Below are 23,285 nucleotides of genomic sequence, written 5' to 3' on the forward strand. Positions count from 1 at the left end.
GATGGAATTGGTTAAATCCACTTCAGTCAGTGTAGATGAAGGGAAGGAGACAGGTTAAAGAAGGATTTTTAAGCCTTAAGACAATTGAGACATGGATTGTGTATGTGTGCCATTCAGAGGTGGCAGGCACACCTGTTTGTGTCAAGAACTGCAACACTGCTAGCTTTTTCATGCTCAACAGTTTCCCGTGTGTATCAACAATGGTCCACCATCCAAAGGACACCCAGACAACTTGACACAATTATGGGAAGCATTGGAGTCAACATGGGCCAGCATACCTGTGGAACGGGTTGACACCTTGTGGAGTCCACACCCGGAAGAATTGAGGCTGTTCTGAGCGCAAAAGGGGGCGCAAATCAACATTACGAAGGTGTTCCTAATGTTAGGTGTACTCAGTGTTAATCTGTAGGAAATGTTTTTTAATATAATTGCTCTTATTAAATGTAGCCTAGATTCTAGATGCCTGCTGTTTAGTGTCTATTTCCCCCATGTTGATGTTTTAATAATTCGCTGAGACTGAAAAAGAAACAATTCTGAAAGGATCCGTATTTCTGGCTGTCATACAGATACAAACACGCAACGATATAGATGGCACGTCTTAATGCGCTCTGACACTTTCCTTCGCAGTAAGTCAGCATCTACCTACTTCATTTCCGCTTTGTAATCACCGGTGACAAACACAAATGGACAATGAGAGGGAAGGAAGATTCAAAATGCTATTCCATCAACACACAACTAGAAGATCGAAACAGTTTCTAATAGAATAAAGTGGGCTTCATCAGTTATTATTTACATAAATGACAAATCTTCAGAGAAGGTTCCGGCAGAGCACTTTCTTATAGCTACTGTAGAGGGTCAAAATACACGAGTAAGAAGTATGCCAAGCCAGGAAATGTTGCGTACTAATTGCTCTTACAATGGCCATAGGGAAGGTCTGCTCAGTGTTGCGATCTCACAAGCAGCAGGGATTCATTGGCTTTAATAATACCTTTTAACAGTTCCGTTCCGACAGTAAAGCATCCTCCCCTGTTCTATTGAGGGCCGTGCCAGCCTAGCTCAAATCAACTGACACCTCTCAGGAGCCAATGCCCTGTCTGTCTCTGTTCCTTTCCCTTAGCCGCTCAGCCAATCACCCGGTGGGGAGGTAGGGAGTATCGCTGTGGTAGTTGTAATCCGGACACACTTTCTGCACCAGCTTGTAGTCGGTGCTGTAGAAGGAGATGTAGATGCAGATGACTTTGAAGGGCTTGGAGCACAGCCAGGACACATGGCTCTGGGTCTGCTCCTGGGGGCAGCTCTGCGAAGGGTCGTGGGGACACAACGACTTCCTGGCGCCCTTCTCCACCTTCTCGTACTCCACCCTGCAGTTGAACAGCTTGGTGTCTTTGGGCTCGAGGACCGTCGACTGCCGCAGCTGGAACTCCACGGCCTTGGTGGGCGGCACCAGCCCCACCGACACGTTGCCCTGGCCCGTCGCGTTGTGGCGGAAGTAGACGCTGAACGTGCCGTTGCCGTGGTCTACGATCTTCCCGGTGATCAGCAGGTTGAGCTTCACGGTCTTGATGTTGGAGTGGAAGTCGCCCCAGCCGAACATCTTCTTGAACTTTCCGGTCTTGACGATGGGTCTCCTCTTGGATCGGGAGCGGGGGTCACGAAGGCTAGAGGTGTTGTGGAGCCAGTCCCAGAGCTCCTGTTTAGAGTACGGTTCCAACTTGTCATAGTTCAGACCCAGGCCAGACAGATTCTTGTCATAAAAGGTCTGGGAGAGCAGATGACTGATGGATACGTCCTTGCTGGTGCCTGTTGTCCAGAGGTCCTTAGCTCTCGACTTTGGTCTCTCTGACTTCAGATCGTCTGAACTTCCAGATGCAGATGAATGGGCACTTGTAACCTGTGGAACACAAAGAGACATTGCAATCCTATTTCAATGATGAAACACAACAGGCACAAACCATTAAACAAATAAGCCTGCTGTGTAGGATAAAAAGTGATATGTCCTTGATATGCCATTGTTGTGTTTTAAACCAATAGATCATACATGAACTGTCTGTCTGAAATGGCAATAAAGTCAATTCCCATTTGAAATTCAGTGATGCTGAAGAACGTGACTAATGCACATAGAAAGAATATGAGACACATTCAGTGATGCTGAAGAACGTGACTAATGCACATAGAAAGAATATGAGACACATTCAGTGATGCTGAAGAACGTGACTAATGCACATAGAAAGAATATGAGACACATTCAGTGATGCTGAAGAACGTGACTAATGCACATAGAAAGAATATGAGACACATTCAGTGATGCTGAAGGACGTGACTTAATGCACATAGAAAGAATATGAGACACATTCAGTGATGCTGAAGGACGTGACTAATGCACATAGAAAGAATATGAGACACATTCAGTGATGCTGAAGGACGTGACTAATGCACATAGAAAGAATATGAGACACATTCAGTGATGCTGAAGGACGTGACTAATGCACATAGAAAGAATATGAGACACATTCAGTGATGCTGAAGGACGTGACTAATGCACATAGAAAGAATATGAGACACATTCAGTGATGCTGAAGGTCGTGACTTAATGCACATAGAAAGAATATGAGACACATTCAGTGATGCTGAAGGACGTGACTAATGCACATAGAAAGAATATGAGACACATTCAGTGATGCTGAAGGACGTGACTTAATGCACATAGAAAGAATATGAGACAAATTCAGTGCATGACACAATTGGCTCATATGAACACAGTGCCCTTTATCAAGAGTAAGGCCATTCCAATCCTGTCATACATATAGATGACTGAAGCGTTTATTCAGTAGCCTACAGACGTGATGCAACACCAGACTATTACCTGCTGAATGTACCCTGAACGGTTGATTGATGATTCCTTTACTCCGGCCCTCATAATAATACAGATGACAGGGCTAAGATTCCCACTGCACTTCACGAAGAATGGTGACAGTGATGGCCTAACCCCATCTGTGGAACGTGACAGCAGATCTATCTGGGCAAAGTCTTACATCTTGTACCTTTACCTCAGATCAATACTAGGAGAATAAGGTCTCTCTTTCAGAAAGTTCACTGGATGACATTGCGGTATGGTAGTCTGCATATTGCAACAGTTCTAGTGTGGATGCATGTTGGATTTTGGACGTAGCATACTTCATTTGAAAAAGATCATTTGTGGTGCTCAAGCCTAATTTCAATCTCATCTTTGTTTCGGACCAAATATGACTTCATACATTGAACATGAAAACTATGAAAGAAATTGTGCAAAAACCTAATTATAATCTGCCATCTTGATTTAATTTGAAACTTTTCTTCAGCAATTTGAGTTATAAAGGGGACAGTTTACTAAACTCTGGTTAAATCATTTGTATTTTTTTTGCACTTTGCACAATTATTTTGCACTAAAGAAATGTCACTGCAATGTTCTTTAACTTATACATTTGCGTTCTCCATCTGAAAAGAAATAGGAAGGGTTGAGTGCTTCAGTTCCACTGAATAGAAAGTATGACCCATAATTCAAACAAGCCCCATTTATTTCCCAAGGCTTTCTCTTTCCTGATTCATTAGCAGTGGGGTCTCCAATGACCAAATGAAAAATAGCTTTCATAGAGCTGTAATTACCTGTGCTGCTAAATGACTGAAGCTCAATCTCAACGGATTCTCCCTACTTGGAAGGACAGACAACCATTCTTTTCTCTCTCTCATTTAACCTTTATTTAACCAGGAGAAAGACTCAACGTAAAAAGCTTATTTTGCGAGGGCGACCTGGAAAATAAAACATTTAGTTTTCCCTTTAAGGATCTCACAACATATATCCCATTTAGTTGATTCAGCCATGTTTTCTCCTAAGCAATCATATGCACAATTACACTGTATAGGGTACATCTTAAATTCACAACATTTTCTTGAGAGTTAGCTTGGTCCTTACTGTCTTGTCATGAGGGTTATTATACTGGGTTCAACACTGACATCCAATTAGCTTTCATCTGAAGCACCTGACAGCCTGGGCAAACTGTCATGGTCGGGATTAGAGGGCTCCATGTCACATTCGCAGAGACCCCAATTCACGGATTATAACCAACCTGTAATCCACACGACAGAGATTAGGCAAATCGAGGCACTCCTGACTATACCAACATTGACATCAAGGCAGCCTTGCCCGAGGAAACAGGGGAAAAGGCCAAGCTTACCTCGCTCTGTTTGAGATCATGTGAGACGGAGAAGACAGAACATTAAAAATGTTTCGCTGGTGTTAAATGGAGGTGGAGAAACAGGTTGTCACCAACAGCTGTACTGGGGTGAATTTGAAAAAAGTGCAGCATTGCTCATCAGCCAGTTCTAAATCTCACTTTTTGTCAATCTTACCTGTGGCCTCAAACAAACCAGAATTCCTGCACATGATTACACAAATGCTGGGATGATTTTATCATGGAGGACACCCTGTTAAAACCTTATTGGAAATACCCTAGCGAGTCCTATTGTAAATAACCATAGACATAATGTGGTAAACACAGTAGATGGATGAACCTGAATATTCCTGTTATTAAGGCCAGAGAGAGGAAGATACAGTCTGGTACTGTACAGTAGCTTCCCTTAAGATAAGGAGGATATGCTATAGGTTAAAATCCCAATATAGCAACAATGTCTTGTTCTGATAAGACAACCTTGCTAGCTAAAAACACCTAGGAGAGACTATTAAAAACGTGTGAGCTTTCATTCACTGAAATGGTGCTGCAGCTGGAACTCTTAGGGGAGTTTCTGGGGAAGACTTGTCTCTTCTGACAGACTGTTACCATTTTAGCAACTTAATTAAGTTAATTCTGGGTGCTGTGATTAGCTGACACTTCCTGTTTAAACAGTCATTAGAGCTGGAATGGTTGGAACCAGCTATCTCTATTCTTATTCAAAGCAACAATGTCGTCCATCTTGTTTAGGTAGTTGGAGTGGTTTGTTTACCATAACTTGGCTCAGGATTTTGTGTTCTAGTGAAACACAATTGCACCATGTTGATGAATCAATATACATCCCAGAATCATGGCCAATCCACCCATTCTATTTAGCATATAAAGGATCTTCACTGACATGACATACTCGAGGTCCCTTTCAACTCTCAGCTACCATATGTGCCTAACTGAATCTCAGAGAGCACCGTACAGCACTGGTCAATCAGAACCATTCAGAATCTGTGAGTCCGCAGGGACATGATTCCATCGTTCAGTGAGCAGAATGGAATTGGATCTAAGCGCAGTAAACTGTACACATCTCCAGGGATATGTTTTAGGCCAGATGTGGCCTACTCTTCTCCTGGAGAGCTACTCCCCGCAGGGTTTTGTTCTAGCCCTAATCTAACACTTGATTCTGCTAATCAGTAGCTCTCCTGGGGGAGCTGGCCATCACTTTTTTTAAGGGATCGTTTGATTGTACTGATATCCGAATTGATCTCGGAAAATGTAGGATTTTCTTTCTCTGATGTTTTCATGGATCAGCTATAGCATTCTCAGAGATGAACAGAGATCAGCGTGAAATCAGAAGAAAGCTCGGTCTCCATGTTACCCCAACTGTTACCTGAGGGGGTCAAAGATTATGGGCTTTAGAGTGAGGCATCTCAAGACATCTCAAATAGGTGTGAAATAGAATGGTAGACTATGAAACATAGCAAACATAGGGCGGTATTATCGCCATGAGGTCTGTAGAGGATCAAAACGGTCAGCAGTTGGCCACATTGCCACTAGTTTCTCCAACTCACCCAGAGGATAAATACATAATCATTTTATTTCACACACGAGTTGGTTCAAAGGCATCCGAAATAAGTTTGCGAGGTTCCCATGGGTCTGTCAATCTGTCGGAGGAGCTCGAGGCTAGAGTTTAGGATGCGCCGAGCACAAAACAATTATGAGCACCCCATTAAAGCATGGCGAAGCAATTTGGAGGCGAAGCCTGGGAAAACATCCACATCAAGTGGTACAATTGAGAGTAAACACTTTCTATACATCCAACACTTCATGTTTACAGGGCTGTAATGACATTTTACAGTAATATAGTATTAGTTTAATATAATTGCATCACAATCAACTGAATAAAAGTGTTCCTTAAAAAAGAGAATGCTTCATTAGTTCAGGGATAAAATGATTAGTGAGCCTAGTCAAGTGTGAAATTGAGTTAATCATTTTCAAGACTGCGAATTAAATTCGATAATGGGAGTTAAGTCGTAGAAACAATTATTATTAATTGACTTATTTCAATCACTATGCAAATTAAGTGCTGATAACCCAGTGTAACTATTGAAGATTAGTCAACTTTGTGAGATTAAGTTAAAATAATGTGTAAGAGACAATTTGGGCCTGTTTCTCTTGCTTGCCTGTTGACAGATTTACCTCACGCAGGGTTACTATGTACCCGACGATTTACAAAATTGAGACGCCAGAAACTGTGGCATAACAATAAAGATATTATGTCAAGCTTATCACAAGGTGAAAGGTCAAGCGCGAGTACTTTTCAACGGAATGGAGTGACTCAAATGGGAGAGTCATCCGAGTTGATTGATTCAAATTAGATCTACAACCATCGCAATGGGAATGACAAAATGTTTCCCTCTGCACACAACACAATAACACATCTATTAAAACAATAGATGAGTTAAAGAAGGGAAATTTCACAGTTGTTCAACTTCATATTTCTCATCTCCAGCACCATCCCAACATCAACATATGCGAAAATGGCACGTTTCTATGTTTCGTAGTAAAAAAAGATAAAGGAAGATAAGTGTTTCCAATGACATCGTCGGTGTGCATCGTGTGATTTTAACCAATTGTTAGTATGCATTGCCTACTAATTGTCTACTAATTGGTTGACGATGTCATTGGAAACACTTTTCTTCCTCTATCTTCTTTACTACAAAACATAGAAACGTGCCATTTTCACATATGTTGATGTTGGGGTGGTGCTGGAGATGATGAATATGAAGTTGAATTACGGTGACATTTCCCTTTAAGAGTAAAATCACAGACTGGTGCTCTCCAAGGTGCTGAAAAGTATACTCAAAATAGGTATGCAGCATATACATTTACCAAACACTTGTGAGTCAAACGATCTTTGGAAAAATGCTATGGCACAGACAACATCTGTACATTTAGCTGGTAGCTTTGAACTCAAGATTTCAAAAGACGGAAAAATATAGAGAATTTACAACAAAAGCTCAACTTACCATAGAAATGAGTGACAGGAGAACGATGCACCAACGTGTGGACTTCATTCCTCTTGGTAGTCCTTCACTTTTCATGCCAACCTGTACGCAAAACCCTTTCTTGAAAAAAAATCGAATTGACTAGGTAAAAATGCCACAACTAGAGATAAATGACAAAAGGAAACATGAAAAAGACCCTGGAGCAAATAGCAGGTATCAATCTTCAGATTGACTGAGGGATGAAAATCAAAATGCTCTGTCTATGTTTTGTCTATTGGAAGATATGAATGATACGTTCTTTGTGGTAGGATTAGTGGCGGTGTTGCGTGAATGGTAGTGCTTGTAGGTCTGATTGTCAGTGTGATGTGATGTTTTATAGAGCGAGAGAAAGAGAAGAGAGAAAGAGGCAAAGAGAGAGAGGGGGATAGAGAGAGGCAGGAAGAGGGAGAGGGAGAGAGAGAGGGGTAGAGAGAGAGAGGGGTAGAGAGAGAGAGAGAGAGAGAGAGAGAGAGAGAGAGAGAGAGAGAGAGAGAGAGAGAGCGAGAGAGAGAGAGGCAGGAAGAGGGAGAGACAGAGGTGAGGAAGAGGGGGAGAGAGAGGGAGGAAGAGGGAGAAACCGAGCAAGAGAAAGACAGAGAAAGGAGAGCGAGGGAGGGAGTGATAGAGTCAGGAAGAGGGAGAGACCGAGAGAGAGAGAGAGAGAGAGAGAGAGAGAGAGAGAGAGAGAGAGAGAGAGAGAGAGAGAGAGAGAGAGAGAGAGAGAGAGAGAGTGAGGAAGGGATAGAGAGAGGCAGGAAGAGGGAGAGAAGAGAGAGGAGAGAGAGAGAGAGAGAGAGAGAGAGAGAGAGAGAGAGAGAGAGAGAGAGAGAGAGAGAGAGAGAGAGAGAGAGAGAGAGAGAGAGAGAGTGAGGAAGGGATAGAGAGAGGCAGGAAGAGGGAGAGAGAGGGGGTAGAAGAGAGAGTTGGAAAGGAGACTGCAAGAGAGTCTTGCAGTATAACTTTTCATTTGTGTCTAGAGAGACATCTAGTGGTACATCTAACATAATGACAGTACACACTGGAAAGGCATCAATCAACATTTTCACTGTAACTTAGTATGTTTATAACATTTTATTCATTTATTTTTAGTAATACTTCCGATACATATATAAACAATCTTTACAAAACGACGGAGTCTTGTCTTTTTTTACAACACACAACTTGCTTCAAGAGAACCCCCCATCAGTAATATCATACACCCACATTGCAATATTCAAACTAAACATTTCTGTGCAATACAAAATAAATGTTCACATAAGTTGACCTTCTTTTTCTAAAAAAAAAAAAAAAGGTTATTATTTACAAGGAAAACTAACAACAAAGTAAACATTCTCCTCATCAGCTGTTCTTCGACCAATCAGGCAGACTGGTCGAATTCTGCCACTGTAGAACAACGGCGTCATATTTCCTCTGTATTCATACACTGTGATGACGGCTGCTTAGATGGACCTCGATATATACAGAATATATGATGTGATATTGTACGCCGAGAGAACGAACTGCATCATTGTCATATGTCTAAGGGCACTATGATATGGGTCATTGTGAAAAAGGACATTTCCCATAGTCTTAAGTCAGAACTGAAAACAACTGTAGTGTTCCTGGAGCCTTTGTCCAAGAAAATGGTACTGTTTATTAACTTTCGTCGAAATTCATCAATCATTCATCACATGAATCAATGACATACCGTTTAAACCTGTGCTGCACCCATTATTACATATGTTGGTTTCATGAATGTATATGGTACTGTAGATAGTTGATCATTGACAATAAGGCAGAAGTTAGGTTTGCGTGACATTAGAAGTTAGATAAAAAATACAATAGCGGTCACACACATCGTTTTAGCTTTAGAAGTGTTTTGTTTTTTTGCAAAACAAGTTATCGAAAAAATAAGAAAATCCATTTGCCCATTTATCTTCCATGTACATATGGGTTATGTTTCATATTTACAACATTTAAACCATTGGAAATATCTCATTGTAAGCCAGAACAGAATCAATGGTCCTCATTTAATGTGGTCTATTCGATTTCATTCGGGCATGGAGAGGGACAATACCAAACAAGCTACAGTATATAGACCACAGAAGATACTGGACCAAAAACAAAAACGAGTTGTGGCAAAATAATATCTATACATATTTACTATTGATTCACACCCCCTGTGTTATAGAACGCAGACATCATCTCCAGTTTTCATGTATCCATGGTCTTGAAAATGCCTATTATATTCACATTTGATTTCCAACTGCATATCTGTCTTAAGAGAGGCAATCTTCTATGGCAATGCAACATATAAGTCAGCATGTGCATATCATGCTGCACTAATGTAGTGCAATAATAGTTCCTGAAACAAAGCAAAAGAGAGACAGGCAATAGATCCAGTAACCAGGGATGGTTTCTCATCTTGTGTTCTCTGTCTGTATATGTTTATCCTTCAAGATAGTCCACTGCCTAGGAATCAACTGGAAACCAAAAGTATCTCTTTGTTCGCGACCGAAGAAGGAGATTTCAGTCAAAACCCAGAAAGGAAAGGAATCCAAGCCTTTTCATGGAGATTTTCCTCCCCTTCCCTGCGGTGACTTTTGGCAACGTGCGAACCGCCAGTGCATCCTAAGCCTCCAGCTACTCAACGTTTCAGGGACGAGCAGAAAACACAGCAAAGAAATGAGCTTGTGCTGTTTGTGTTCAAGGAGAAAAAAAAGTTTGTCTCTTCGCAGCAGCTCTTCCATTTAAAAGCAAAAAGGGCAGACAAAAAAAGGCATTTTCCTCGTAGTGAGTGGAGGCCATGAAGGCGTTTGCTTAAGGAAATATCACAAAAGAAAATGGGGGAAAAAGGAGAACTGCATGAACTAAACCCAAATATCTCTAAGTGGAGAAATTGTTCCTCAATTGCAATTTCCATTGAACTCATGAGGACCCGAAATGGATTCAAGATGGCCGTTGGTCTTCTTCTTCTGATCTGCAGATGAAAACACCCCTGTCCTTCCTATGATGGGATATGTCTCCTTGTTTTTACTAGGCTATCCCAGAGTCCTACATGTCAGCGTCCCCGTCATAGGCTAGGGTGAGAGGTTTCAGTCGGTTGTTCATCTGCCTCTGTCTCTTTGGCTTCTTTGGCTTTTTGCTAAGAGGAAGAGTAAGACGCCATGTTACCCTGCCTTACAATCTGTACACTACAGTGCAAGTAAAACACCAGCAACACTAGAAAGTGGCATACTATTATTATGTCAGTTATAACATATCGCTGCGTTTGTTCCAAATGAACGATATCTCTATAAAACTGACATTTCGGGAAGACATGGGCATATTAAAAGGATAAAAAGCTAGTTAAAGGGATTAGTATGTCCATTTGCATTAATGACTGTGGCCATGCTTCACTTGACTTCTAGGGCTCGGAGCTATAAAGTACCTTTTCTATAGGTTATGAGAGTGCGAGAATATTACAGAGCTATTTAGCAAAGGCCACCATCCTAGGAAAAGAGAATAAGTATTGTTGTCCTGCAATCATTAATGCCTCATAAAGATGCATGCATAAGTGCTTACTTCTACTGCATGTGTCCATATTCCTTGACGGTAGTGTGAACTTGATCATCCTCAACAATTGGTGTTCCGTGCATAACAAACGTGAGCAACATAATAAATGTGTGTGACAATGTATGGTAAATAGAGGATTAACAGGGATGAGATGGCAGAGGGGATTTGATAAAAGCAGGGGAATGTTGCTCCTGCTCTAAAATATAGTAGCTGTCTATCATGGCCACCAGAGGGCAGTATGGCACCATCATTGTGCCATTTTACAGTCAGGAAAACAAATTAGTCTACAGGAAAAGGCCTGAATGAGTCTTAATGGGGTTGAATTTGTATTTTTTTATATATTTTTTTATTGAATCTTTATTTAACTAGGCAAGTCAGTTAAGAACTAATTCTTATTTACAATGACGGCCTACACCGGCCAAATCCAGACGACGCTGGGCCAATTGTGCGCCGCCCTATGGAACTCCCAATCATGGCCGGATGTGATACAGCCTGGATGCGAACCAGGTACTATAGTGACGCCTCTTGCGCTGAGATGCAGTGCCTTAGACTGCTTCGTCACTCTGGAGACCAAATCAGTCAACGGTAGTCACATTAGTAGTCACTTAACCCTGGTCACATATTTTGTTCCAGGCCAACGCTAACACTTCTGAGTTAACTCATCTTCATCTTGAGTCATTGATCAGTAATTGGTTGTGTTAGGGTCTGGAGACCACTGCCCTAATGGTTTAGGTTAATGATTTGGTGAAGGTAAGGTCATCCTAAAGTCGGAGGACTTCCTACGACCAGGGTCTATCTGGAGCCTACCACCTACAGTACGAGGGAACCCTAGAAGGTGATTTCCTGGGACCTCACCTGCACCAGCAACTTCACAGAGCTGGTCAAGCGGGACATGTCATGTGCCACTGGTGGAGGGGTCAGAGGTCAGGGGTCAACGATTGGCACTGCAGCTACTCTATAGCTGCTGCCCTGGCTCCTGCTTTGGCCACTGCTTTGGCCACTGCTTTGGCCACTGCTTTGACCCAACTCTTGGCAATCGGGGCACATATAAGTCAACTCATGTACATTTTGGCCCATCCAGACCACCGTCCTATTGGCGTTGGACTCGGTGGCCTGAAGATGGCTGCGGAGGACGCTGTACCTGCTGCTGGCGACAGACGGCATGAAGAAAACAAAACAAACAACAACAAAACAATAAAGACACCAAAAAGATGAGGGGGGGGGGGGTGGTGAACGGACTAATGACTGAATGACATCTAAAACATCTCAAATCGGACCAAAACAAATCACTACGGGGATTGTTTAATGAATGATGAAGGGATGGATGAGTAAAAAAGGACAAGATCAGAGCGGACTCACCAAGCTAGGTATATCATAGACACTATGAACATGAGCAGTACCAGGGCTCCCGCTGTTACACCATACACCCACATCTTCAGCTTGCCATCTGTGGAGGAGGGAGAGCTGTCAGTTCAGCTGGCTACGCGGCTGACTGGGTCTAGTTTACATTCGTTTCTGTCTTTGAAAATGTTGATCTGAATTGTGCTTTGGAGGACATGTCTAGACAGTCTCAACCTGTTGAAAATGGAAAGAGCCCAAGTGCCACTTACTGCCTCAGTGACATGCAGCACTCTAACCCGGAAATAACTATGGTGTTCACCAAGCAAATTTGCTAAGAGCGTACAGGACATTAGCATAATACATAGTATCGCCTGTATTGGCTGCAATCCCGTTGCAGCGTCTAACAAATCGTCAGCCACGTGCTTCCTTTTCATTTCCTGCACTTATTTAGCAATAATGAAAGAGTAGCAGAGAAACATTTTCCTCTGATCCAAAATGGTCCTCCCATCACTTCACCTTCTTGCTATATTTGCCATTGTCAGAAGTGTGTGCAGAAATGTAGCTCTCATAAACCAAAAGCTTTAAAAGCTATTTACTGTGGTCGACGTAGCTGCGTCTGTAAGAAATAATCCCCCCCCCCCCGCAGCATCTAACTTTCATGGGTTTACTTTTTGTACTCTGCATCTGCAAGTTACTGAATGTGTGTTCACTACTTCTACACTAGTGACATAGCTGGTTCACCTGGTCCAAAGGGCTGCAGGTACCAGGTGCGTCCGGTGCGTCCAGGCTGTATGGTGGCAGGCAGGGTGGGGTTGATGGCACGGCTGGTCTTCACATCAGTCTTCTTGTCCCCGGCTGTGGGGATCTCCAGAATGGGTATGGGGGTGCAGAGGTTCAGCTGGCCACTGGAGGACATCACCTCTGTGTAGCCCTCCTCGCACATACACACGCCAGCCTGAAGAGGGCAGTGTTACACAAATACTGTTCACTGCTGTGTCTGAATATGTCACTGTCTGTCGAATCCTTGCTTCCTCTGTCCTTGTTTCCTCAATTCCTTTCAAAGCTAATTGGAGGAGGAGGTCAGAGGGAGGGACCGTGGATCCTCTCCTTTGATGCACTTTGAAAGGAATTGAGGAGACAAGGATGGAGGAAGCAAGGATTTGACAGGTATGAATGCTTTTAGACACAACCACGGTTGTCAGCTTGTCACTATCTGGCCAAGCTAGAATGGACTGAAGTGCAACGCGTTCAGAGCACAAACCTAATCTGAACCACTCTCACTAAACATAGAAGACTACCCGTGAACAGCTCACCTCAGTGCAGAAGGACAATGGCATTTGACACGGCGGGTCACAGGAGTTGTTGTCGTCCCCTGGAGGATTGATAGGGGGGCATCCCCCTGTAGGTCAAAGGTCACCAAAGAAGGATCAGATGACATGTGACTGGTCAGATTTACATTTACATTTACATTTAAGTCATTTAGCAGACGCTCTTATCCAGAGCGACTTACAAATTGGCTCTTTAGTCTTTGATGTAATCTCTAATAAGGCATATGGAAAGAAGTGCATTAAGGCACCATTGAAGGTTTAGTAGTGCCGCCTACCTGTGACGTTGAGTCCATCAGAGCGCTGACACCAGGTGACACGAGGGAGCCTGACCACGTGCTGCTCATCCACTGGTACTCAAAACACTCCCCATCTGTAAGAGCACAAGACATAATGATATCGATAAGCCATTAAGCCAGGTACAGAACGGAGCCAAATTGAATTCAGATCAGTTCTACTGAATTAAACAGAACTTCATTGAACAGAGGGGTGTGGTTCGATTTTTACATTCTGGATGAAAGGCTCAGGCTTTTGCTAGATGGCTATGCATGAACGCTGTTAATGTTTCGTCAATATCTCCATCAGTGCTCCAAGTGACCCTTATTCTTTAGGGAGCCCTCTGTAACTAATCACCTGCAAAACCAGTTCAACTCTATCCAAAATGAGCAATCTAACCTTGACAAATGTAGATTTTTCTCTCGGTGCTCGCTGGCTACAGTTTCATCGCTACAATCAGTACAATAGATTTTTATAGTGTCATCTGAGTATAATGATCTGGGGTGTTTCTCTTTCTTCCTCTCCCTCTCTCTCTCTATTCCCCACATTGCTTCCTCTCCCTCTCTCTCTCTATTCCCCATATTGCTTCCTCTCCCTCTCTCTCTATTCCCCACATTGCTTCCTCTCCCTCTCTCTCTCTATTCCCCATATTGCTTCCTCTCCCCTCTCTCTCTCTATTCCCCACATTGCTTCCTCTCCCTCTCTCTCTCTATTCCCCATATTGCTTCCTCTCCCTCTCTCTCTCTATTCCCCACATTGCTTCCTCTCCCTCTCTCTCTCTATTCCCCATATTGCTTCCTCTCCCCTCTCTCTCTCTATTCCCCATATTGCTTCCTCTCCCTCTCTCTCTCTATTCCCCATATTGTTTCCTCTCCATCTCTATTCCCCATATTGTTTCCTCTCCCTCCCTCTCTCTCTCTATTCCCCATATTGTTTCCTCTCCCTCCCTCTCTCTATTCCCCATATTGTTTCCTCTCCCTCCCCATCTCTCTCTCTATTCCCCATATTGTTTCCCCTCCCTCCCTCTCTCTCTATTCCCCATATTGCTTCCTCTCCCCTCTCTCTCTCTATTCCCCATATTGCTTCCTCTCCCTCTCTCTCTCTATTCCCCATATTGCTTCCTCTCCCTCTCTCTCTATTCCCCATATTGCTTCCTCTCCCTCTCTCTCTATTCCCCATATTGCTTCCTCTCCCCTCTCTCTCTCTATTCCCCATATTGCTTCCTCCCCCCTCTCTCTCTCTATTCCCCATATTGCTTCCTCTCCCTCTCTCTCTATTCCCCATATTGCTTCCTCTCCCTCTCTCTCTCTATTCCCCATATTGCTTCCTCTCCCTCTCTCTCTCTATTCCCCATATTGCTTCCTCTCCCTCTCTCTCTCTATTCCCCATATTGCTTCCTCTCCCTCTCTCTCTATTTCCCCATATTGCTTCCTCTCCCCATATTGCTTCCTCTCCCTCTCTCTTTATTCTCTCCCTCTCTCTCTCTATTCCCCATATTGCTTCCTCTCCCTCTCTCTCTCTATTCCCCATATTGCTTCCTCTCCCTCTCTCTCTCTATTCCCCATATTGCTTCCTCTCCCCTCTCTCTCTATTCCCCATATTGCTTCCTCTCCCTCTCTCTCTCCTATTCCCCATATTGCTTCCTCTCCCTCTCTCTCTATTCCCCATATTGCTTCCTCTCCCCTCTCTCTCTCTATTCCCGATTTTGCTTCCTCTCCCTCTCTCTCTCTATTCCCCATATTGCTTCCTCTCCCTCTCTCTCTTCCCCATATTGCTTCCTCTCCCTCTCTCTCTATTCCCCATATTGCTTCCTCTCCCCTCTCTCTCTATTCCCCATATTGCTTCCTCTCCCCTCTCTCTCTCTATTCCCCATATTGCTTCCTCTCCCGCTCTCTCTCTATTCCCCATATTGCTTCCTCTCCCTCTCTCTTTATTCCCCATATTGCTTCCTCTCCCCTCTCTCTCTCTATTCCCCATATTGCTTCCTCTCCCCCTCTCTCTCTATTCCCCATATTGCTTCCTCTCCCTCTCTCTCTATTCCCCATATTGCTTCCTCTCCCCTCTCTCTCTCTATTCCCCATATTGCTTCCTCTCCCCTCTCTCTCTCTATTCCCCATATTGCTTCCTCTCCCCTCTCTCTCTCTCCCCAACGGAGATAACCCAGACGAAGGAAGCGGGTTGTGAGCGTATTCTGCCCAGGGAGCTGTTATGCGGTAAGACGCAGTCTGATTCCCCATATTCTTCCTCTCCCCCTCTCTCTCTATTCCCCATATTGCTTCCTTTCCCTCTCTCTCTCTCTATTCCCCATATTGCTTCCTCTCCCCTCTCTCTATTCCCCATATTGCTTCCTCTCCCCTCTCTTTCACTCCTCTCTCTCCTGTTCTTTCTCTCCATCCAATGTCTCGCTCCTTCCCACTCTATCTCCCCCTGTCTCCCCTTCCTCTCCTTCTTAAAGAGCGCCCGGCCACCCCATCCCCTCTCTCTCATGGGCCCATAGTGATGCTTATAAACCAGGTCATCCCAGCTATGGCTGCTGTGGGACGGCCACAGCAGTGGGTGAGAAAACCAGGATCTCCCCAACCAGAACCCAGGGAAACGTAGTGGGGGGTTGGGGATTCACATAACACTGTATGCGGTAGTCCAGTCCAACATGAATAAGATGCCATGGCACCATGCTAGTACTGTATAGAAACATGAGGAATTTGTTTCGCTATATTTTGACCTGGTAAAATAAATTCCTCATTAGGCACCAAATGGAAGAAAACAGACTGAAGCGGGAAAGGACTACCTTAATGGTCCAATTGCAAAACATTTAGCTTGTGTGCCCTAATTAATACAACCTTGTTTTCCCAGTCTCACCAATGCAGGGTCGGGACTCCCAGTCCTGGTCAGGACACAGCTGGATATTCTCAGGCTCCTGGGCCACGACGGCTCGCGAGCGCACCTGGACAGATCCAAAGTCCACGCCGGCCCCTTTGGCACACACACTCAGACACGGGCTCCAGTCAGACCACTCCATCAGGTAGCATTCACCTACAGAGAGGAGAGGGAGAGGGAGAGGGAGAGGGAGAAAGAGAAAGAGAAAGAGAAAGAGAAAGAGAAAGAGAAAGAGAAAGAGAAAGAGAAAGAGAAAGAGAAAGAGAAAGAGAAAGAGAAAGAGAAAGAGAAAGAGAAAGAGAAAGAGAAAGAGAGACACACACACAGTTGTTAGCCTCTTTGTTCCATTTGGAGTGATATGCCTAGAGAAAAGACAACAAAGCAAGAAACTCAACTAAAGCTAACCAAGTCAGGCTTATTCATCTCTCTGGTTGAAGAATGTCTATTGCAGTTCAAAGCAGATTGTTGTTGATGTAATGTATGTGTATATCTGCATCAAAAGGAGATGATATGAATTCACAGTGTGTATTTTTTCTCCATGCTGTTTTTGTACAGGAACATCTGGATCTATGCTACCACCCACACTGTACCACGATGCACAATATAAGTAACAGCACACCTCCATCAGACGGGAGCGCTGTATACAGTTAGCCGGTTGGTTACCTGGACAGGGCAGAACACAGGTCTCCTTCAGTATGATCAGTTTATCTCTGTTGACAGCCATCTCCAGACCCCCACACAGCTCCTCCTCCACCATGCTGCCCTCTCCCTCTCTGGAGCCGTCCGACACCACGCACGTCAGGTTCCGGTAGCGAAGTCCCGCTCCACATACCACCTCCTGGGGCAGACAGACACACACATAGAAGCACACACACGCACACACGCACACACACACACACACGGAAAAGTTAACACCTCTGTATGTGTCAACTGAGTAAAAGGGTCAAAGAGAGAATAAGACAGTGTGTGGTGTAGCCTACCTCCACTCTGCAATCATACCAGGGAGAATAAGACAGTGTGTGGTGTAGCCTACCTCCACTCTGCAATCATACCAGGGAGAATAAGACAGTGTGTGGTATAGCCTACCTCCACTCTGCAATCATACCAGGGAGAATAAGACAGTGTGTGGTGTAGCCTACCTCCACTCTGCAATCATACCAGGGAGAATAAGACTGTGTGTGTGGTGAACTTGAAGGAACCTCCCGGGAGCCTACCTCTGCACCTCCCTACCAAAAACTGAACACCCGACATCATCACAGCCCTTGCAGATAGCTGTGCCCCATTCTCGAGCCCGGCCAGTAAGGAGTGAAATGACACACAGCTCTCTCTCTACACAATCTCACACTGCGTGACGGCACTCAGTGGGCTGCCCTGGAAGCAAGTTACCTCTGCACTCAACTCATACCAGGGAGAATAAGACTTTGTGTGGTGTAGCCTACCTCCACTCTGCACTCATACCAGGGAGAATAAGACTGTGTGTGGTGTAGCCTACCTCCACTCTGCACTCATACCAGGGAGAATAAGACTGTGTGTGGTGTAGCCTACCCACTCTGCACTCATACCAGGGAGAATAAGACTGTGTGTCCACTCTGCACTCATACCAGGGAGAATAAGACTGTGTGTGGTGTAGCCTACCTCCACTCTGCACTCATACCAGGGAGAATAAGACTGTGTGTGGTGTAGCCTACCTCCACTCTGCACTCAGACCAGGGAGAATAAGACTGTGTGTGGTGTAGCCTACCTCCACTCTGCACTCATACCAGGGAGAATAAGACTGTGTGTGGTGTAGCCTACCTCCACTCTGCACTCAGGGGAGAATAAGACTGTGTGTGGTGTAGCCTACCTCCACTCTGCACTCATACCAGGGAGAATAAGACAGTGTGTGGTGTAGCCTACCTCCACTCTGGAGAATAAGACAGTGTGTGGTGTAGCCTACCTCCACTCTGCACTCATACCAGGGAGAATAAGACTGTGTGTGGTGTAGCCTACCTCCACTCTGCACTCATACCAGGGAGAATAAGACTGTGTGTGGTGTAGCCTACCTCCACTCTGCACTCATACCAGGGAGAATAAGACTGTGTGTGGTGTAGCCTACCTCCACTCTGCACTCATACCAGGGAGAATAAGACTGTGTGTGGTGTAGCCTACCTCCACTCTGCACTCATACCAGGGAGAATAAGACAGTGTGTGGTGTAGCCTACCTCCACTCTGCACTCATACCAGGGAGAATAAAACTGTGTGTGGTGTAGCCTACCTCCACTCTGCACTCAGACCAGGGGCTGTACTGCCACCTGTAACAGGGTCTGACAGGACAAGGTTTCCACTGCTCCAGCTGAGAGGGACAGGGACGCCCGTCTCCCTGGGATCCCTGCACCACCACCCTGCTACGCCACATCCGCCCTAGAACACAAAAATGCAGTGACATCATTAATGTGAAACACTCACTGGACAATTAGTCTTGTACAGATGTAGGATCTTAATTTGATCACCCTGTTGCAGGAGAACTTTCCTGCAATGCAGTGTAGTGCATTTGAGGTTTAAAAGGCTCCTGAAGTAAATTTCACTTTGAAAATTCAGACTTGATTTTCCCTTTATGAAACACCTTAAAAAATGTCCATGAATTATATCCAGATTTCCTGTTTGTGAGGATTATTTTCCTGCTGTTGCTAAACTGACTCAAATGAAGATTCTAAATCTGTAGTAGTTACAGTATTTTACTAGGCAAGTCAGTTAAGAACAAATTCTTATTTTCAATGACGGCCTAGGAACAGTGGGTTAACTGCCTGTTCAGGTGCAGAACGACAGATTTGTACCTTGTCAGCTCGGGGATATGAACTTGCAACCTTTCGGTTACCAGTCCAACACTCTAACCACTAGGCTGCCACCCTGCCACCCAAAGACAAGTCTGCAGACATTGTGACTATTTGATTCAGAAAGAATGCTTTGACTGTGATTCACATGGACATATGACTGATGTCTGAATAGGGAGATGCACGAGGTCGGGGCTACAAACCAACCACAGCAGGGATCTCCGTCTAGACAAACGCAAGTCAACGATGTCTTGTTCCCTCCTGTATTCTTTTCCTTTATTTTGAATGAAGTCTGCTAAAGTTCATCCATTGTCTTAATGTCAGGCCCTTCACCATTCAGTGCATTCAATTCAATTGGCAAGGAAATGTAATTACAGTATAGGCCTACAAACAGTTATTGTGTGTAGTTATGTACGTGTGTATTCGTGTGTACTCCTGTGCCTCTTTGCACGCGTGTTACTGTGTTATTTATAGGTTACTGTATCAGTCGTCCCTAACTGCTTGACAAAGGCAGCTCTTGAAAAAGCCTGCTACACTGTTCTGTCCTCCAGCCATATTGATTACCTCTCTACTTCCACTCTTCCACTTGAGCAAAATGACTTTTCCTTTACAGGACCCTATGAGGTGGTGAAGTCTCTCGTGGGTAATGGATTGGGTGTGCTGCAGTTTGAGCATTTCGTAAGCCTTCTTGATTCTAAAGGCTTTGCAATGTGATGTATACAGTAGTTATACTAAGAGTGCATCATCTCAGATAAAGTATAGGTATTAATAAGTGAGCTAACACACACACACACACACACACACACACACACACACACACACACACACACACACACACACACACACACACACACACACACACACACACACACACACACACACACACACACACACACACACACACACACACACACACACACACTGATTGTGATTTGCTGTAAAACACTGGTACTTCAAGTACTGCAGACTCAATGTCCACCTCGCATTCATTCCTCTCTTTCCACCCCTCTCGTATAAATTCCTCTCACTGCTTCCATGCCACATACTCTTTCAAACCCCTTTCTCCATCTCTGTTTTGCAATTGGTCACATATAACAGCTCATTTTCCAACACAGAGCCAGCAATCCTCTCTCTCAACCAAACAAACAAAGAACACCTGCTACACTTATCAGACAGTAAATACAACATTCTCCATCAGACATAATACGACCTCACATCCTGTCCTAGCCAACAGAACATCCTCTGTAGATCAGGTGAGGATCCCCATTGCACCTTTAGCCACTCTAAAAACACTTATCTCTTGCCTGTGATTTAGCTGCAGGTGCTAGAGGCTACAGGCCGGCTGTTACTTCAAAGGGCTTCCCACAGGGCCGCTAGCAGACAGACATGATAGGACAGAATCAATTGTCTGATGCTGTACAACAACAAACAACAAAGGACAGAGCAGCCACTTTACAGGGCGACGTATGAGGCAATCTCTCTCAGTTCAATGAGCAATCCTGCGATTCTTGTGTGATTTTGCGCAGACGGAGATCCCCGTGACCGTTGCCAATCTGACAGTGTAGAGGAGCTGTTGATTTAACGTGGGTTGACAGCACAGCGAACGTAGGAAGGTGTGCATTCTATTACGTAAGGTTGACCGAAACAGAGTGAGATTTGACGATACTGTATGACCGTGTTTAATGCCATTTGTCTCGTTTGTAATCTTTGTTTTTTTCCCCCCAAACCCTGGCTGCCTGAGATATGTTGTGATATTAGCTTGAATAGAATATTTGTAGGAAACAAATCAAATGGTCCTTATGTAACTCATGCACTGTAGTATCTCATATGGAAACAATATACATATAACAACCAAGATTAACCCATTAAGTGTCCTTCAATTCTTCTTGATCATCTCAGATGTTTACCTAGGAGCCATTGACAGTAAAAAGATATAGGAGTATATATAAAACATTTCAAATTGAACCTTTATTAAACTAGGCAAGTCAGTTCAGAAAAATTCTCATTTACAATGACGGCCTACCGGGGAACAGTGGGTTAACTGCCTTGTTTAGGGGCCGAATGACAGATTTTTACCTTGTCAGCTAGGGGATTCGATCGAGGAAACCTTCGGTTGCTGGCTCAATGCTCTAACCACTAGGCTACCTGTCTTACCATCCAATCCACACGTGTGCGAGCATTCCGACCAGGCCGACCAATCAGACAGCTGGCAGTTGACGGGACACTCCACCACACAGGAAATGTTCATCTGCCACTTCCTCTCCAGGCTCAGCTGCGAAAGAGCGGGATCATTATCACTCAGTTACAGTATCAGTCACAACACCTATCATAGTGGCGTTTTGCAACAGACTGCTACAGCCAGCCCAGACCCATTACTTCTTACTTCTGTCTGACCCCTAGGTAAATAGCCTATAATTCTCAGGAGCCGCTGGTTCTGTTCTGGCACAAGATGGGCACCCGGCTTGTTTAAACCCTATTATCTCTGATTGAGCCGGACTGCAACTGGGCCATGGGTTCAATACCAGTGAGTTTAGTTTTCCCACTGCAGCCTGCAGGGTACAATTTGAGAGAGTCTGAATGGATTATGAATAAACTGAGTTGAATCTGATGGGGCTGCAGCAATCCTCATGTGTAAACACTTCTGTATGTTTTATGAAGATACTGTACATGCCTGTCATTTTATTTGCCTAGAATCACTTGTGGCTGATACTGATCCAAAGAGATAATATATTACGTTGTTGCTGCTCTGCTGCGCTAAATTAGTAATACTCCAAGGACACACAACTTCAAACTATTGACACTACTGATGGAAACGGTCCAATTTCAGAATCTCTAGCTCAGTATTGACTTTCACCATAGTGGATCGGAATGAGAGCTAGGATTGTAATCAGGAGTTGGGGATAGAGCATTTAAGAGGATCTCACCTCCTTACAGAACTTGAGGTCGACAGACTTGCTGTCGCTGCGTACACAGTCCAGCATCCGCGTCTTGATGCCGTTCCCACACACAGCATTGGCACTTAGCTGACATGTGCTCCAGTCTGAGGGCAAAAGGCAGACCAGTATGAAAATCACACTCAAATTCAAGACAAACTCACAAACATACACTGAGTATACTAAACATTAGGAACACGTTCCTAATATTGAGTTGCACTCCCTTTTGCCCTCAGAACAGCCTCGATTCGTCAGGGCATGGATTCTACAAGGTGTCCAAACGTTCCACAGGGATGCTGGCCCATGTCGACTCCAATGCTTCCCACAGCTGTGCCATGTAGGCTGGATGTCCTTTGGGTGGTTGACTGTTCTTGATACACACACCGGTGTGTCTGGCACCTACTACCGTACCCTGTTCAAAGGCATACATTGTTTTTTGGTCTTGCCCATTCACCCTCTGAATGGCACTCATAAAACAATCCATTTCTCAATTGTCTCAAGGCTTGATAATCCTTCTTTAACCTGTCTACTCCCCTTCATCTACACTGCTTGAAGTGGAGTGAACAAGTGGAATCAATAAGGGATTATAGCTTTCACCTGGATTCACCTGGTCAGTCTATGTCATGGAAAGACCAGGTGTTCTAAAATGTTTTCTATTCTCAGTGTACGGTAGGTCCCGAACCAATGATTTATATATATACTAGATGGCTAAAAGGGGGGCACTGATTTGAAGCCACCGCTGTTCCATTTTACTACTCCCCCATCATTGTAAAAAATAAGCTATAGAAATTAATTTGATTCATTTTAATGCATACATTTGTTTTTACCAAGCTTATTCTATTACAGACACCTTAATGCATACTTTGAAATGATATTATGTGAGCTAAACATAGAAATAATCATAAGTAAATTTAAATAACATTTTCCTTAACATATAACTTTTAGA

At 44.1% G+C, this 23,285-nt stretch overlaps 2 protein-coding genes across 2 annotated transcripts in view; both read right to left on the minus strand.

Moving 5' to 3' along the window:
- Positions 1–263: 263 nt before the first annotated feature.
- Positions 264–7,525, minus strand: LOC124006468 (neurexophilin-1-like). Its single transcript, XM_046316501.1, has 2 exons — positions 7,226–7,525; positions 264–1,891 (listed from the first exon to the last, which is right to left on the minus strand). Exons 1-2 carry the CDS (start codon positions 7,298–7,300, stop codon positions 1,130–1,132), a joined length of 837 nt encoding a protein of 278 aa, XP_046172457.1. The 5' UTR covers positions 7,301–7,525; the 3' UTR covers positions 264–1,129.
- Positions 7,526–8,299: 774 nt separating this feature from the next.
- The window catches only part of LOC124006364 (thrombospondin type-1 domain-containing protein 7A-like), a 99,631-nt gene continuing 84,645 nt past the window's right edge, over positions 8,300–23,285 (minus strand). Inside the window, 11 exon segments of the mRNA XM_046316339.1 lie at positions 8,300–10,367; positions 12,137–12,224; positions 12,860–13,073; positions 13,432–13,517; positions 13,722–13,766; positions 13,769–13,816; positions 16,579–16,752; positions 17,260–17,434; positions 18,851–18,996; positions 21,561–21,678; positions 22,331–22,446. Of these exon segments, the coding sequence (XP_046172295.1) occupies positions 10,277–10,367; positions 12,137–12,224; positions 12,860–13,073; positions 13,432–13,517; positions 13,722–13,766; positions 13,769–13,816; positions 16,579–16,752; positions 17,260–17,434; positions 18,851–18,996; positions 21,561–21,678; positions 22,331–22,446 (1,301 nt within the window). The 3' untranslated portion in view covers positions 8,300–10,276.

Source organism: Oncorhynchus gorbuscha, linkage group LG19 (assembly GCF_021184085.1).
Source record: "Oncorhynchus gorbuscha isolate QuinsamMale2020 ecotype Even-year linkage group LG19, OgorEven_v1.0, whole genome shotgun sequence".
In the NCBI taxonomy this organism is placed as follows: Eukaryota; Metazoa; Chordata; class Actinopteri; order Salmoniformes; family Salmonidae; genus Oncorhynchus; species Oncorhynchus gorbuscha.